Genomic DNA, 15,850 nt, shown 5'->3' on the forward strand with positions numbered 1-15,850 from the left:
AAAGATAATGCTCTGCGTATGCAAAATATTTTATACCAGTATAGCAGTTGAATTCATGGCGATATAAACTTTACTTTTTTTTTCTCTGTAACTGAAGATGGATTGGCGACTAAAGATTATCACACATGAACATGATTATCACATCTTTGCTGTTGGGGTGATTTTTTTGTTGTGAAGTAGTAAAAAAAAATACTGTTGGTCCTTTTTTGTTTTGGTGATTTTTTTCACGTGTTCCAACTACATCCTTTTTTGGTGTCAAATCATAGGAGTTGAAAAAATGCCAATGATATTGATTGATTCCCTCGTCTGTTAGCTGTTTAGATGTTTAAACCAGGAGTTGCTTGACAGTTTGAATAGCTCCATAGATCATATACATCTTTTGCAGCCAATGCTAAGTATGTGCTTGCACTTTTGATTTGGTGTAGATCTACGTCACTATTACAACGTTTCAAAGTTGCAGGTAAACTATGTACTGGAAATTATAATATTTAACACACTCTGGAATATGCTAATAATGAGCAGTTCTTCAAGCCCCTCACAAAGATATGCAAGGAAATTGCAATATCGATGTCGATATATATCAATACCTCATTGATTTTTTAATTTTTAGAACGCGGACAACCGCACAAGTGAGGCTCAGTGCAAGGCTTAAACGTTTGGCACAACTCCCAAGAAATGACGTGATACATATGCACTAATTATGTGTAGAGTTTTCCTAATGCTTAATTCACATGCAACATGTAAAATAATATCAGGACCTTTTGTGATGATTTTTTAAAAGAAAAATCACAATACATTAAACAAGCGAGTGAAAAACTAATTTGATTGAACATACAATTGGAAACTGGAATGCTGCATCTAATTTTAAAAAAGTTGGTTATCATATTCAGTCATCAGCTTCATATTGCTTATGCTGAAGATGTTACCGATAGCACAACTCGGTCACCAGCTTCATATTGCTTATGCTCAAGATGTTACCGATAGCACAAAATTGTAGTTGACATATCAGTCTGCCATATGTTTCGCCTCGCTATCATCTGCTCAATCTCCTCGAGAATCATTTCACCCCAAGAATGACCATCATTACCCTCATATGCGCACACATGGACAGGAAGTTAGCTATGACTGGAAACAGTAGTTGGCAATAGGAAAAAAAATATTTGGAGTTCCGGCATAATATAAGAGCACTATATTAGTATTTTGTGCCATTAGTTTGGAAAGAATACTTAATTTCCAGGGGAGCTTAAGAAAACTTACATAATTCTACATGTCAAATAGTCCTTTTTGATGATAAATTATGTTATTATGTTACATCAATATTAGGCATCATTCTTAAGCTTATAACCGAGGTCCTACTACATCTCTAGAAGATCAATCAAACAATAAACCCTTTGTGAGATAGGAAAATGAAATGCAAACAGTGGTAATAAGAAATACTTCTTTTTTTAAGTCTTACTGAGATGAATGTTTCTTCCTAGCTCCTTTCTCCTTATCCATTCTCCTCTCTTGATTTCCTCCTCTTCAGCACGACAAGACTAGTTATCTTGAGAACATAATTATGATGCAAATTTAAGTACGGGGGAAATTTAAGTAGCTTCACAGAAATTCAATTCAGGAAATTTCAGTATTGTGCATCATAAACCATGGAAGGTGATTTTCTCCCTAACATGGAATTTCTAACCAAATTAACTCACTGAACATTTCATTTGAGAGCCATAAATCACCTCAGTAAAACAAAGCTCCCTATTTAGAGGCTCCACAAATCTCATAGTTCTAAAAGCATTCCTCGTTCATATTGGGGACCAATTCCAATAGGGGCACTAATCCTTTCTGATGGCTTGTCTCCTACTACGTATTAACTGCATTGTAACAAATATGGTTCAAAATACCGCCAAATATACAATCACCTAGCAGGATAGTAAAAAGCAATAAGAAATATAACCTTGAGTGCAAACGGCCAAATGCAGTTCTCAACTAAAAATGCTAGAAACATGTACAAGTTCAAAAAATGGAGCCCACTTTAGAGAAGTAATACTATGCAGCCAGATAGTAATCACAGGACATTCACTACCTTGGATAGACATCCCCATTTAACACATCCACATGGCAACTTGACTTCGTGAGAGCCTTAGCAAAAATGCCAAATGTATATGCCTTGGCCTGGCTATGATCTATTTTTAATCAAGTGGTGACTTGCCAAGCAAGTGAATGCACTCAATATGAAAATTATGCCGCTCCCATGACAAATTAGAGGCTTAGAGCTGATTACTCAATCACAGAATCATATTGTGCATGCCAAGGCATGAGACATACATATCATTGCTTGTACATATCAAACATGACTCTCAAAGGACACCAATACATTTCTAGAGTCAAAATCATGCTACACTCCACACAAAAATCGATTACCTGATCAATTAAAAACAACATGGATGCATGGTAGTTGCTTATGCAAATAACAGCAAACAAATTCCAAATATCTTAACTTACAAACGTTAATGAACTTCATTACCCTCTCTGCAACCGTGGGGATCAGTCATCCGCATAAGAAACGCGAGTAATCGACCTCAGGGCCAGCACCTGCAGGCCACTGGCTGATCCATCATGCTTCGATTGCTACAGGTGGAAAATTTTAATTACAAGCAATCAGGTACAATACAGTTATCACAAATTAAAAATTGAACACACATTACATGTGTGCATTAGGGTACCCGAGGAAGCTTACTGGGCCGAATTTGCGGTGGCTGCACACTATCACCAAACACCAGCTGGAAAAGGTTTGGAAGCGGCATGACCTCCCTTTTTTTTAAAGAGGAGCGTTAAGCCTAGCACACAGCAGCACACCATCGGTGACAGTGCATTACACGCAGAGGTACAACTGCTAGAAGTATACCGTGAGATATATTTGGGGAGAGGGCGGCACAAGGAGAACCATGATTTATTTTCTACCGATTAGGGATGGCGGGGGGCGGAGGTGGTGAAGTGGTGGAGATGGATCCTGTCCGCCCGAGGCTTAGGATATCCTGGGGTAATCAAGCACATTTGTTCCAACTAGTAAGCTTGCACGTGCAATGCACGTTTTAAATTTAAAATTTTAATGCATGTCTCAAATTCAAAATTTGAATATGCAGAGCTTACAAATCTCAATCCACATATTTCCTATCATGTGTGTGCAATGATTAGGATTGGAGAACCCACTTTGAATAGACCACGTGCAGTGCATGTCTCAAATTTAAAATTTTGAATCATATCTCAATTTTTAATTTTGAATATTCATTTCAATCCACATAATATTTCTTATCTTGCGTGTGCAATGATTTGGATAGGAGCAGCTTAGATTTGACACAATATAAAAAAAAGTTACTCTATTTTAACACAATCAATCTCGACAGAGCTCGCCTCTATGATCCCAACTACTGCAGACCTTTGAAAAGGTTCCCCTCGGCCCTCGCCATCTTCAACAATGCAGATTTCCAAACCGAAGGAAACCCCACAAAACAACATGTGCATCTCCACGTTTTGTCACGTTGAATCCCTCACCTGCAAAATCACCACATTTAGGTTTTAGGAGTAAGCAGCTGTCATCGTAGTTTTTTAAATTCAACCTGGCCAAAGAAATAACCCTTAATTACATAGAAACATTCTCTAAAAATAGTACTCCATCCATCCCACACTTATGCCTGGATACATTTAAATTTAGATAACTCTAAGACATCCATTGCGGGACAGAGGGATTACTAAGAGCTTAACATGTGGAGATTCCCATAATTATCAAATCAACTTTTTATAGCAACAATTGAATCATCACGTGGAAAAACCGAAGCATACTTATGGGGATCATGTTGATATGTAGCTAAGAGGAGGTATCAGGTACTGCAGAATGGAATTAAAAAAGCAATAACAAGTCATATAGGAAAGCATGAACATAAATAACCATCAGATCAAGCACCACAGGGGTAAAAGAAGACATATCATGTTTGCTGCAAGGCAAATAGATTACCAAAATAAACTGGGATATCGTGACTCAATTAGCAAGAACAAAGAAGCACACGTAACTTCACAGGAAATGAAAAAGAAACAAACGATACACCCGTATTAGATTTCCAGCATCACCAATAGACACAAAACAAGATTTTAGCACTTTCCATTACCAAACGTGGCATAATACACACACATGTCATATGACCCATAATAATGTACTGATGTTAACTTAAACAACAAATGTTAATTGGAAAGAGGAAGGACAAGGTTCGTGTTTAAACCAAACAATATTGTCAATATCAGGCTAAGCAAAAAAAAATTGTAAGAGTGAGTAACAATAAAAAAATGTAAGGATCATTAGAAAAAATATATTCCTGGAATAGTCTACAAATAGAGGAGTCTTCTTTGCTAGTGTGCATGACTTGCTGCTCAACGACCACTGCCGTCGAGATGAAATAAATAATTGGTTTTAGTGTTTCTTACCAGGAAAAGAATGAAGAAATTGACGCTGGATGGATCTTTATTTCATTCATTTGCACCAGATATGTCTGATTAATTAGTCCTTTGCACCAGATAACTGACATCAAAATGTGACACACGGGTTGAAAGAAGATAGCAGCATACAATGTCCGCCTTTCAGAAAAATCATGAAACACATACCGTGCAAGCATCCCAAATGTGAGACAATCTCTAATCTATAGTCTGATTTATTATCATTTAGAGCAGGATTCAAAATTGGAAGATCATTCAATTCTACCACACATGCGGATAGTAAAAAAGTGCAGTCTGGTGCCCAAATATCCTCCCCAGAAAAACTCAGCAGAACAACATGTGGAAGACTGCCACTGCCAGTCCAAGAGATAACAGTATGCAAGCCCAAACTGACACAACAGTAATATCTCTCAGATGACTCACGAATTACCAACTTTGTAAATGTATCTTGAGTTGGTGGCACGGGTTGTGCAAAATAATTAAGATGCCCAGCAGACACTAAAAGTCATAAAATCCCAGCCATCACACACCATGCTCAGCAGATTATTTACTTCTTCTGTGTAGCAGAAAGATGATAGGAAAGGCAATATATATGGAAACCCTTTCCAACTCAGACTCAAGCGGTAGACATATGCTGAAAAAACTACCACTCACCTTTAGCTCCGCTTGAATAAAGTATTGACACGGCATTGACATGGCCATAAACCTCATTGCCACATGCACTTCATCAGAACTGGGAATACTACATTCAGCATCATGCAACCTGGTTTTCTCAATTGACAGTGGTTCGTAATTAAAGCAAGACCCACATACCCCAAGCTCATCGACGAAGGTTTTCTTAATTGACAGTGAAATAGATGCTAAGATGTCATTCATGTATTCAAATTTGGTTTCTCAGAGCCTTCAGATACTAACTTCTCACGAGCACTACAGTATATAGCTGAATCAAATAGGCAACGTACCTTCAGTGGACAACGGTGGCAAGGTCGCAGGTGGCGCCAGACCAGAGTTCAGCTAAAGATTTTTCTTGTCGCGCTACCATCTTTTGTTGGCATTTCATGTCGATGGACAGTAATTCAATGATATTATGTAAAGACCATTTGTAGCTAAAAAAATTATGCCTAACAACAATAGTAAGATGGGGATAGAGTGCTTACTCACCTCATCTGATGCGGCCGGCGGGCATCAATAGACGGTACTCAGCGGTGGAGGTCATCGCTCTTGGAGTGCAGAAGGAGAGGACGCAGGGCTGCAGCTCATCCACGGTGTTCAGGAGGAGCACCTACGTTATGAAGCTGTCAGCTGTTTTTTATACCCACCAGCACGTCAGATTGCTAGGAAAAAATAACAAACTCTAGTGCCATTCAGCCTTGCAATACATGTGATACATCCGAAACCATCAACCCGAGATGATCCGGCAACGGCTCCCTTAGTCTCCTCATTCTATAGCTCGGTCAGCACACCCAGTATTTTCCAGAAAAGAAACCAGAGGATTAGATCACAATAAGAGAGCGGCACAGGAGTAGCCAAATATTCATTGTGAACAAAAATTAACTTATGGATCAAGACAGAGAACTTTCAGAAAAAAAGGAAAACACAAAAGAGGAAATGACTACTCTACAAAAGCTTATGGATGGACATCCAACGTTCCATCCAAATAGAAGACAAATATTCATTGCTAATACAGAAGTCAATTGGTACATCAAGTTGAACATCCACGTTCCATCCAAATAGAAGACAACACACATGTACAGATACATATCTGAATTTATGGATGATGTAGTTCAAAAAGTGTCAAGTAAGTACTACATGTGGAGTTATGTCATGGTTAATTTACAATACTGAGTAAGAACTCATATTTTTCTGTGGTGCCCCAGACACAATTATACACTGCAAAGTGCATAAACATATTTCTACTAAATAGAAAAGGTGTGTGCGTGGATTGGGTACTGATTGCAGCATGGCAAACGTAAAATAAGATGCTAGTGCATGATTCCGTAATCAGAGCTGCTACTTGTAGATCGAGGTATACTCACGATGCTACATGACCGCATTGCTTGATTCCTTCGACCTACTCCATCAAGATGTCTGGCCTCTGCAAAGAACCCGCGGTGGATTTTGCATCTCATGCGTGGGGAAACGGTGGCGCTGTTGCTTCCATCTTAGGCGCGGGATAACAGCCGCAGCGGCGCATAGAGGCGTCGGGCACGGAGGCTGGCACACAGACCCTGGCGCTGGAGTGCAGCCATGGAGGCGGGCTCCCCGCCCCGAGCGTGGGCGGCTGGCGTGCGGGCGCGGAGGGCAGGGCACGGCGCGGTGGGCATTGGGTGCAGAGGGCGGCGGCCCGCTCGTGGGCGGCGGCATGGATCGTGGAGGGCAAAGACGGGTGCTGCGAGGATAGCGAGATTTGGAGATCGCGGATCTGACCATCTGGAGCAATGGCGCCGCATCTGACGGGAGGAGGGGTGGGGAGATTGAAGAGATCGTGTCCGTATGATGCAAGTGAATAGACGGCCTCGATTCGATTTTCCAACGGTACTTCGTGCCTTTATAAGTAGTAGAGATAAAATCAAGCATGAGGAAGCACAAATATTGTGCCAATAAAATCACAGGAGTTTCCATGAATAATATATGGGCAACAAAAGGAATAAGGCATTTGTTCCACGCTTTATTATCTAGAGGCCACACAGGGCCTCCACATGACTAAGTCATCGAATATAGAAATTCATCATGTCCTTATGAAACCCAAGCTCAATTTGATTCCCATTGGGATGTTGTCTAAGGCTTCATTATTTCTGAACTTAAGTAGGCAAACCATAAGCTGCTTCCTGAGCTCTACAGGATCCTACAAATGTGTTAAACAAAAGTAAAAAACAAATGACCATAAAAATACAAGACATGTTGAAAAACGCATCAATACTTGGTTTAAATGTACTTACATTACGGATGCGTCTAGCAATCCGGTCAGTGCCATCCGTGGTGACAATGTGCCCCAAGACGGTGAATCCGGAGTCGTCGCTGCAACAACGTAATTTTGAATTTTTATTTGTTTATGAGAAAATCTAGTCTAGTTAATTAAACCAACAAATCACATTACTTGTTTCTATTGGTGCCCATGACCTGATAGCTATCCATTGGGCACTCCGCGACTTTCTTATCCTAGCGAAGGTTCATTGTGTGGTGCATCTCGTTAAACTCTTCCATCAGGGCTTTGCTCTCCTTCATCACCACTCCATCGAATGAGGGCCTCCCGCCGATTCAGGTAATAGCACGGTCCATCAAAAATGTCCTCCTTCTTTGCATGTTGACAACAAGAAGATCATAGGCGTCCATGAAAACCAACGGTAGTACCTACTGCATTATGGAGACAAAAGTTAATAACTAACATAGCAAAACACGGGTTGTCGAAAACGATAGCCACTTACAACTTCGGAGTTGAAGATGTTGTAGGTAGGCAATGTTGGGATCACGGCATCAATCAATGTTGTGGTACGGTTAACTTGCGATATCGGTGAACGCCTTAAGGCATGTGCTTGAGTTTGAAGCTGCAAGTCAAACATGTGCCTCCATCCAACATGTTGGGTGGCATGCTCTCCGACTTTCCCGCACGAAATCCCACGAACGGCTAGACTGAAGCAGTCGGGGTGAACTCATCCAGCTGCCCGGATTGACTGTTGGACCGTCCCGACGGTTATCTCGATCATGTACAGAAGAGGGCTTCTTATCATATTATGTTGCAACATAGACGCTAGAGCAAACTCAGCAAACAGTTACAATAATGCACATTCTTAAAAATCTATGTGTTCCCATTTATATCACTCATTCAATATTTGTTCCTGCATATCGTGATATCTTACTTTGTAACCGAATACTTACTCTAATGCGTCCTGTTCATCTGTCTCCATGATAAAATTATACATATGCTCGACATCATGTGCACTGACGAATGCGCCAACCCGTTCATTGGTGCGGTACACTGGTTGTGGGCAACCAGCGTACCACAGCGATGAAGGGGCTAGCTTTTGTCAGTGCACATGTTGTCGAACATATGTACAATTTTATCATGGAGATCGATGACTAGAACACATTAGAGTAAGTATTTTTTGTTACAAAGTAAGATATCATGATGTCCACTAGCAAATATTGAAAGAGTGATAAAAATGGGAACACATAGATTTATAAGAATGTGCATTGTGGTAATTGTTTGCTGAGCTTGCTCTAATGCCTATTTTGCAACACAATATGGATGAGAAGCCATCTTCCGTACATGATCAAGATAACCCTCGGAATGATCCAAGTCAAGTAAGGCAGTTGGACGAGTTCGCCCCAACTGCTTCAATCTAGCAGTTCATGGACTTTCATGCGCGGAAGTCGAGAGGCATGCTACCACCCAACATGTTGGATGGAAGCACATGTTTTACTTGCAACTTCAAGCTCAAGCACATGCCTAAAGGCGTTCGCCGATATCGCAAGTCAACCGGACCACAACATTGATTGATGTTGTGATCCCAACATTGCCTCCCTACAACATCTTCGACTCCGAAGTTGTAAGTGGTTATCGTTTTCGACAATGTGTGTTTTCTTGTGTTAGTTATTAACTTTTGTCTCCATATGGCAATATCTACTACCGCTGACAGTCATGGACGCCTACGCTCTTCTTGTGGTCAACATTCAAAGAAGGAGGACATTTCTGATGGATTCGTGCTATTACCCGAATCAGCAGGAGACCCTCATTCAACAGAGTGAGGTGATAAAGGAGAGCAAAGCCCTGATGGAAGAGTTTAACGAGGTGCACCACACCATGAACCTTGACTAGGATACACAAGTCGCGGAGTGGCCAATGGACAGCTATCAGATCATGGGCACCAATAGAAACAGGTAATATGATTTGTTGGTTTAATTAACTAGACTAGATTTCCTTGGAAACAAATAAAAGTTCAAACTTACGTTGATTGCAACGATGACTCTGGATTCGCCGTCCTGGAACACATGGCACCGCGAGTGGCACTGGCCGAATTGCTAGACGCATCCCTAATGTAACTATGTAAGTACATCTAAACCAGGTATCGACACGTGTTTCATCATGTTTTGTATTTTTGTGGTCATTTGTTCTTACTTTTGTTTAGCACATTTTTAGATCCTATGGAGCTCAGGAAGCAACTTATGGTTCGCCTCCTGAAGTTCATAAATAATGAAACCTTAGACAACATCCCGGAAATCAAATTGAGCTTGGGTTTCATAAAGGCATTAGGAATTTCTATATTCGATGACTTAGTCATGTAGAGGCCGTGAGTGGCTTCTTAGTTTCATTTATATATTTGGTTAGTTTCAAAAAAATTTGGAAGCACCGAGATGCTGGTTGTTCATGTGTGCATTCAAACATGTAAGCCTTGCACCGAGCCTCACTTGTGCAGTTGTCTGCGTTCTAAAAAATTTAAAATCAATGAGGTATTGAGATATGTCGACATCGATATTGCAATTTCTTTGCATATTTTTGGAAGGCTTGAAGAATTGCTCATTATTAGCAATTTCCAGAGTATGGTAAATATTATAATTGCCAGTAGATAGTTTACCTGCAACTTTGAAACATTGTACATACAGTGAACCCCATGTTTAGTTGTCCCGCTTCATTTGTGAAATATCCTGAATCACGAAGATGTGTCAGAAATAGTAAAAAAGTAGTATAACAGGGATGTCACACAGAGCAGGCAGGCCATGCTAGAAGACAAATTTATGCCGTGTGACTCCTGGAAGGGTGCATTGGTACTTTTTATGGATTGGAGTTAGCTGCACGACATTGTGAGCCTGACTGTTGCCTCTGCATTCAGCAGCCAAAGAATCAACAACGTAGATGTACATCAAAGCAAAAGTGCAAACACATAATTAGCATTGGCTGCCAAAGATTTGTATATGATCTATGGAGCCATTCAAACTGTCAAGCAACACCTGGTTTAAACAACTAAACAGCTAACATACTAGGGAATCAATCAATATCATTGCCATTTTTCAAGCCCAGTGATTTGACACCAGAAAAAAAGGCTGTAGTTGGAACACGTGAAAAGCAACCAAGGCAAGGGTTGAAGAAATACTGTAGGTACTAAAGAGGGTTAAATGAAAAAATGAGATGCTAAATATTAGTATGTGTCCAATTATTACCAGTGCATCGGAATTGCTGAGGTGCATCTTCCATAAGGGTCCGAGATTTTCTTGTCTGTCTACATCCCACACACAGTATGCCACATTCTTGTACTGAGCCTTCTCAACGTTAAAACCTGCATAGGAAAAATCATATGCCAAAGCCAGACATAGTAAGATCAATTAATGGAAGAATGGAGAGCTGCAGTAACACAACTGGTTTTGAACTCTAAAAAGTTTGCTACTTCAAAAGAAAAAATCACCCCAACAGCAAAGGTAAAGCCGATTTCAGTAGTACAAAACAAACTTATATCATATTCATATGTGATAATCAGTAGTCGTCAATCCATCTTCAGTTACAGAGAAAAAAAGTAAAGTTTATATCGCCATGAATTTGAACTGCTATAATGGTATGAAATATGTTGCATCCACAGAGCATTGTCTTTCAGTTGTTATTAACTGAAAAACGAGCATCTCTTTGGTTAATCTCAAGAAGGCTATCAGCTTTTTGAACATTATTTCAGAGGAAATGTTGTCGGAACGAACTATCTTGGTTCAGAGTTACCTAACATTCTTTTAGCAGGACACAATACATACGACTAAAATGATACAGCAGAACTACCCGAATCCTTCTCCCAGCCAGTTTGTGCTCAAGGTGGATGCTACGAAACTTGGCTAGGGTCAACATGTATGAGAAGAGATAGAGATTATGTGTAGACCCAGGCTACCAAACACACCCTAAGTAGATGGAGCCATCACCTAGGACGATACGATAGATGGAATATTACATGTGGATTATAGTAGAAATTTTAAGTTGTAGCCGAAGAGGCATGCTCCACCTAGAGTCCTGAAGTTTCGTTTAAACAACAACTTGGTTCAATGTTGCACGAAAATTGATAACAGATTCCAGAAATAACTAACTAACCTAGCTATATACGATTACTAATCCAAACAACCCTGCAACTTTTTCTCCTAAGGCCTAAATATAACTCCGTTTCCGTACGAACCTTTTCTCCCAAGCGACGAATCCTCCAAGCAGCTAGCAATCGCCCACCTGCATCAATGTATTCCCTCTTCCCCTATCCACCAGCGTCGATTACAACGCTCCCACCGTACACAATCGAGTCGGCTACCCCGATGACCAAAAAGAGATCGGTGGAAGCCGTGGTAGGAAGGAGAGAGCCACGGGGATACACCATGGTGAGCCCGTACAGGTTGGGGTGGACACTCTGCACGTGGCGTTGTGTCTCCATCCTCATGCAAGACGTGCGGAAGCAGCTCCTTTAGAGGAACGCCGACGCCCGCCATGGCCCAATCGTAGGAGTGGAAGGTGAGGAGGAGCGAAGCCATGGAAGCGGGTGGGTCCAGGCACGTGGCGGGAGCGCAAACACCGCTGCCGCAGACACGGTGGCGCCACGGCGGAGTAGGGGCCATGCGGCCAGTGGTGGACCTAGGATTTGGGAAAGATCGGGGCTAATTTTCTAATGCTTGGACCGGGCGGCGACCCCAACCTCCCTCCTCCCCACGTCACCGTCGGCGAGAGGCACCAGTAAAATCCCGCGCGGTGTCGGCGGCTGTCTTTCTTCTATCCATGCACTAGGAGGCCTTGACGGGGCAGGCTAGGCTGATGGCAATGCGTCTTAGCATATGGGTTTCGATAGGTGGGACTCCGACCTGGCCGGCGACGGGGATGGAGGATGCGGTGACGACAGGCCATGGTGGTGCTGGATAGGCCGCCAGCGGCGGAGGCCATGGTGGTGCTGGATAGGCGGCCACATCTGGGCCTGTGGTCACCTCCCACATGCCAGGGCTCCGGGTGAAAACCCTTGACCGTTTCGATCTCGGCGACGGAAAAACCTAGCGTCATCATCCTCTCGGGGGCAATGACGAAAAATAAGATGACATCGGTCTAAGTGGTCTTAGATGAGACCATCTTTGATCTCTTTGTCCCCTTCATCTTCTATGTAATCAGACTGAATAAAATCAATTAAAATCCACATTCAGCGAAACATAATTATAGCAGTACCAGCAGTGAAATTGACTATTTGGTTCTTCAATCTTTAGAGTGTTGAGACTTTTTATTGGAAATTAGAATAAATCAAACAGAGAAACTATACCAATTAAGAGGGCAAGAAGATCGGCAACCTGAGCCTGAGCGCCGGTGTGGAGATTCTTGGTCAGCGGAATCGCTTCGGCCATCATCGATCGGCGTGGTTCTGCAGAAGTGCAGGTGAAGCTCTGAACGGCGCGGTCCGTGCGGAGGTGGCGTCTTGGCGAGGCGGGTCTCCATCGGCCGTCCCTGCGGCGGCGGCGCCAGTCCTGGGCGACGCGATCAAACAGATCCGAACGGCTCGATCGAAGCGGTCAGTCAGCGATATGAACACAAACTGCTTCCTTTTTTTTTAGATGAATTTTGTTTTTTCTTTTATAATGGGAACCAACAGCTTGCCACGGCCGCCCGGAATGAATCGTGCGAATCTAGGTTAGCTGCTGGTTCCCTTGCTGGGCTTCTGAGTTTTGCCCGGGTCATGCTGGCCCAACAATACGGGCTATCCATAATTTCGTGAAATTTACAAGGGAAGTAGAGGTATTAGGTGGGCCAAGACCCAGGCTGCCCGGGGCCAAGATCCGCTCCTGCGTGCGGCCAATGGCAATGTGGCTCGGCGCCTGAGGGAGGGGCGGCCATGAGAGAGCTGGCCGATGACGGCTTGGCGCTGGAAGGCAGGGCGGCTGGCAGCCGAAACCGTGCACCGGAGGGCGGGCGGGCGGCCCTGAGAGCGTTGGAGGGAGGGGCGGTCTTGAGAGAGCTGGCCGATGGCGGGTTAGCTCGGCGCCGGAGGGCACACGGCCGTGAGAGCGCTGGCCGAGGACGGTAGGTGTGCGGGAAGCGTGGCCACGAGCGGCGTTATTATCAGAAAAATGAAATTAGGAAAGACTAGGAAAAGTACCCGTGCGTTGCATCGGGAAAAACAAAAACTTAAACAATCATGTGAATCATCCATGATGACACTTCTACTCGATGCCATCATTGACGAAGTTTGTCCAATTTTCCATATTGATGATGAAGATGAAACAAAAAAATGAATCATTCGTGATGACACTTCCCCTATGTGTCATCATCATCATTAGCGAAGGTGAGCACATTTTCTCCTATTCATAAAAAACATGACTAATTCTAAAAAGATGACCTTAGGAGGCTCTCGCTGCACTAATTTTAGAAAAAGAAAACAAATTTGTACGACTGTTGTCGCCGCCCCTATTTAAATTAAACTTGTTTCATGCTCCGTTCGCACATTGTAAATCCATAGATCAAAAGTGTTTGATCTGCGAGGTTTGCAACATCTGTATTTGATCTACATTTGGTGCCAGAGAACAAAGGTCGCATATTAAAAAACGATGGATCAATTTTTTTAAAAAAAATCAGCTTTTTGTTGAAAATCCTTGACACTATTCAAATAAAAAACAACGATGCTGAAAAGAATTAAAGATATTCGGATTGTGTACATTTTTGTTTTTTAAGAGTATGGAATAATCCCATCTCTTTCTCTTCTATGTTCACCAAATTAGACCGTGAATCCTTTCAGTTGCTAGCTTGTTGATTGCAAGCATACATACGTGTACAGCTTTGCTATTGCCTCCCAGGCCTACACGCACGCATGTCTCGACGCACCGCCGGTTCACTCATCCCGGCTGCTCGCCGCGAATTTTGTTATGAGTGCAGAATCTCCTGCTCTTCTGGTGAATCAGCACATCTCGGATGTTCCAATCGGTAGCTTGCTCGATCTGTGGATTCCGACCAGAAAATAGTAGGCATGGCTTGTGCACTGGACTCCAGTCCCTCCCGCTTGGTGAGGAGCAGGTGGCCGAGGTAGAGGAGCAGACACCCATCTTGCTGGTAGCCTCATCGCCGAGTGACCGGTCACGACAAGAGTATATACCTATCTCCTCAACCATCCCTTTCCTCCCCAACGAGACATGGAGGCCCGCTGGCTCTCTTTCTCCTTGCTTGAAAAATCCCCACAGAATCTCACCCCGTGCTCTCTTCTCCTTCTTTGAAAAATCTCCACAGAATCTCTCCCCCATGCTCACCCAAGGCACAAGCAAGGGGCATAATACAACGTCCATGACTTTCGTCCTCACCCTGACGGATTTTTTCTGCGAAGCTGTAGGTTGCAGGTAGCGAGTAGAAGTTCCTGAAGCAGCCCGACGTGGCAGTCCTGGTGGCCGAAGGAGAAGCTTGCCTTGATTTTCGTGGCAGCCTGGAGCGGCCCTGGCTCGATTCATGCAACGGCGAGGATAAAATCAGATGGCTAGGTTCGATCCCCTTTATGGAACTCGATTCAATCGCCGGAGGCCTCGATTCGCTGCTGGTGGGCGTGAATCGAGCGGCGGGGCCAGGCCTCCTCGCTCCATCGCGGGAGACTGACCATGGATGAGAGGAGTCATCGTCATCATCTACATAATAATCCTCTCCCCCAAATTTTAGTACAATCAAAACTCTGTAGGTCAGCTTCAGATGCTCCGATGGAGAAAGATCACCCACCGCGCGGTGGAGATAGCTTGCCGTCCGGTGGCAGGGAAACCAGATGCCTGTGAGGGGCAGGTGCTCCTCCGGATCTGCCGTCAACCACGGTTCGCGAGGTTCCTATACATCAAGCAGAGGCCGGCTTCGGCGGCCACCTCCCCGACGATGAAGCTACGGCGCAACATCTCGCTAGGGAGCACGAAGTGGATCTTCGCCGGACGGAGCTCCTCGCCCTCTGATTTTATATAGTAGGGGAACAGCCAAAGGATTCCATGTCGGGCGCTCCTTGGACGCCTGCTCTGAGAAGATTTCGTGTGGGATCAGGACGCGTGCTCTCGGGGGATTTCCTAAACGAACCGGTATAATGGCATCTTCCTGTATTATGTGATTTGGTGGGAGGGCAAAACGGTCCTAAAAAAAGTTGGACGAAAATTTTGGCAGAAACCTTAGCTCCTTTATTATTAGGTATAGACTAGCACAAATGCCCGCGCGTTGCTGCGGAAAAATAAAAATTAACAATTTAAAACATGAAAAATACATAGGCGGCCAAGCGCGCGCCAGCCCCGTGTATCCCTCGCTCCTCTTGGCTTCCAACACCGCCTGACGGGGGAATACCTCGGCAATGCCTACATATTGTAGACTAGGGTTTTCGGGAAGAGCGACGATGGAGATTCCGGGGTCGAGATTAGGCACACGACGTACCCAGCTTCGGGTCCC

At 43.5% G+C, this 15,850-nt stretch overlaps 1 protein-coding gene across 9 annotated transcripts; it reads right to left on the reverse strand.

The window, feature by feature from the left end:
- Window positions 1–1,859: 1,859 nt before the first annotated feature.
- On the reverse strand, window positions 1,860–12,991 carry LOC127295436 (uncharacterized). Of its 9 annotated transcripts, XR_007847839.2 has the most exons (8): window positions 12,754–12,991; window positions 10,630–10,745; window positions 5,853–10,116; window positions 5,635–5,755; window positions 5,436–5,515; window positions 5,128–5,236; window positions 4,465–4,558; window positions 2,623–3,540 (listed from the first exon to the last, which is right to left on the reverse strand). XR_007847839.2 is itself a non-coding variant. In XM_051325392.2 (3 exons), exons 1-3 carry the CDS (start codon window positions 12,896–12,898, stop codon window positions 10,087–10,089), a joined length of 291 nt encoding a protein of 96 aa, XP_051181352.1. In that variant the 5' UTR covers window positions 12,899–12,991; the 3' UTR covers window positions 7,223–10,086. The 9 variants fall into 9 exon arrangements, 1 of the variants encoding a protein (XP_051181352.1); XR_007847830.2 differs by adding an exon at window positions 1,860–2,616 and having other exon boundaries at window positions 2,726–3,540; window positions 4,465–5,515; XR_007847833.2 differs by having other exon boundaries at window positions 4,465–5,515; window positions 5,853–7,318; window positions 7,413–10,116.
- Window positions 12,992–15,850: the final 2,859 nt, after the last annotated feature.

This window comes from Lolium perenne, chromosome 4 (genome assembly GCF_019359855.2).
Source record: "Lolium perenne isolate Kyuss_39 chromosome 4, Kyuss_2.0, whole genome shotgun sequence".
Taxonomy (NCBI): domain Eukaryota; kingdom Viridiplantae; phylum Streptophyta; class Magnoliopsida; order Poales; family Poaceae; genus Lolium; species Lolium perenne.

Coding starts and splice junctions, on each gene's coding strand:
- LOC127295436 (XM_051325392.2), bottom strand. CDS start 12,898: ATGGAGACCCGCCTCGCCAAGACGCCACCTCCGCACGGACCGCGCCGT. Junction 10,746..12,753: donor ACACCGGCGCTCAGGCTCAG/GTTGCCGATCTT, acceptor TTTCCTATGCAG/GTTTTAACGTTGAGAAGGCT. Junction 10,117..10,629: donor TCAGCAATTCCGATGCACTG/GTAATAATTGGA, acceptor TTCGTGATTCAG/GATATTTCACAAATGAAGCG.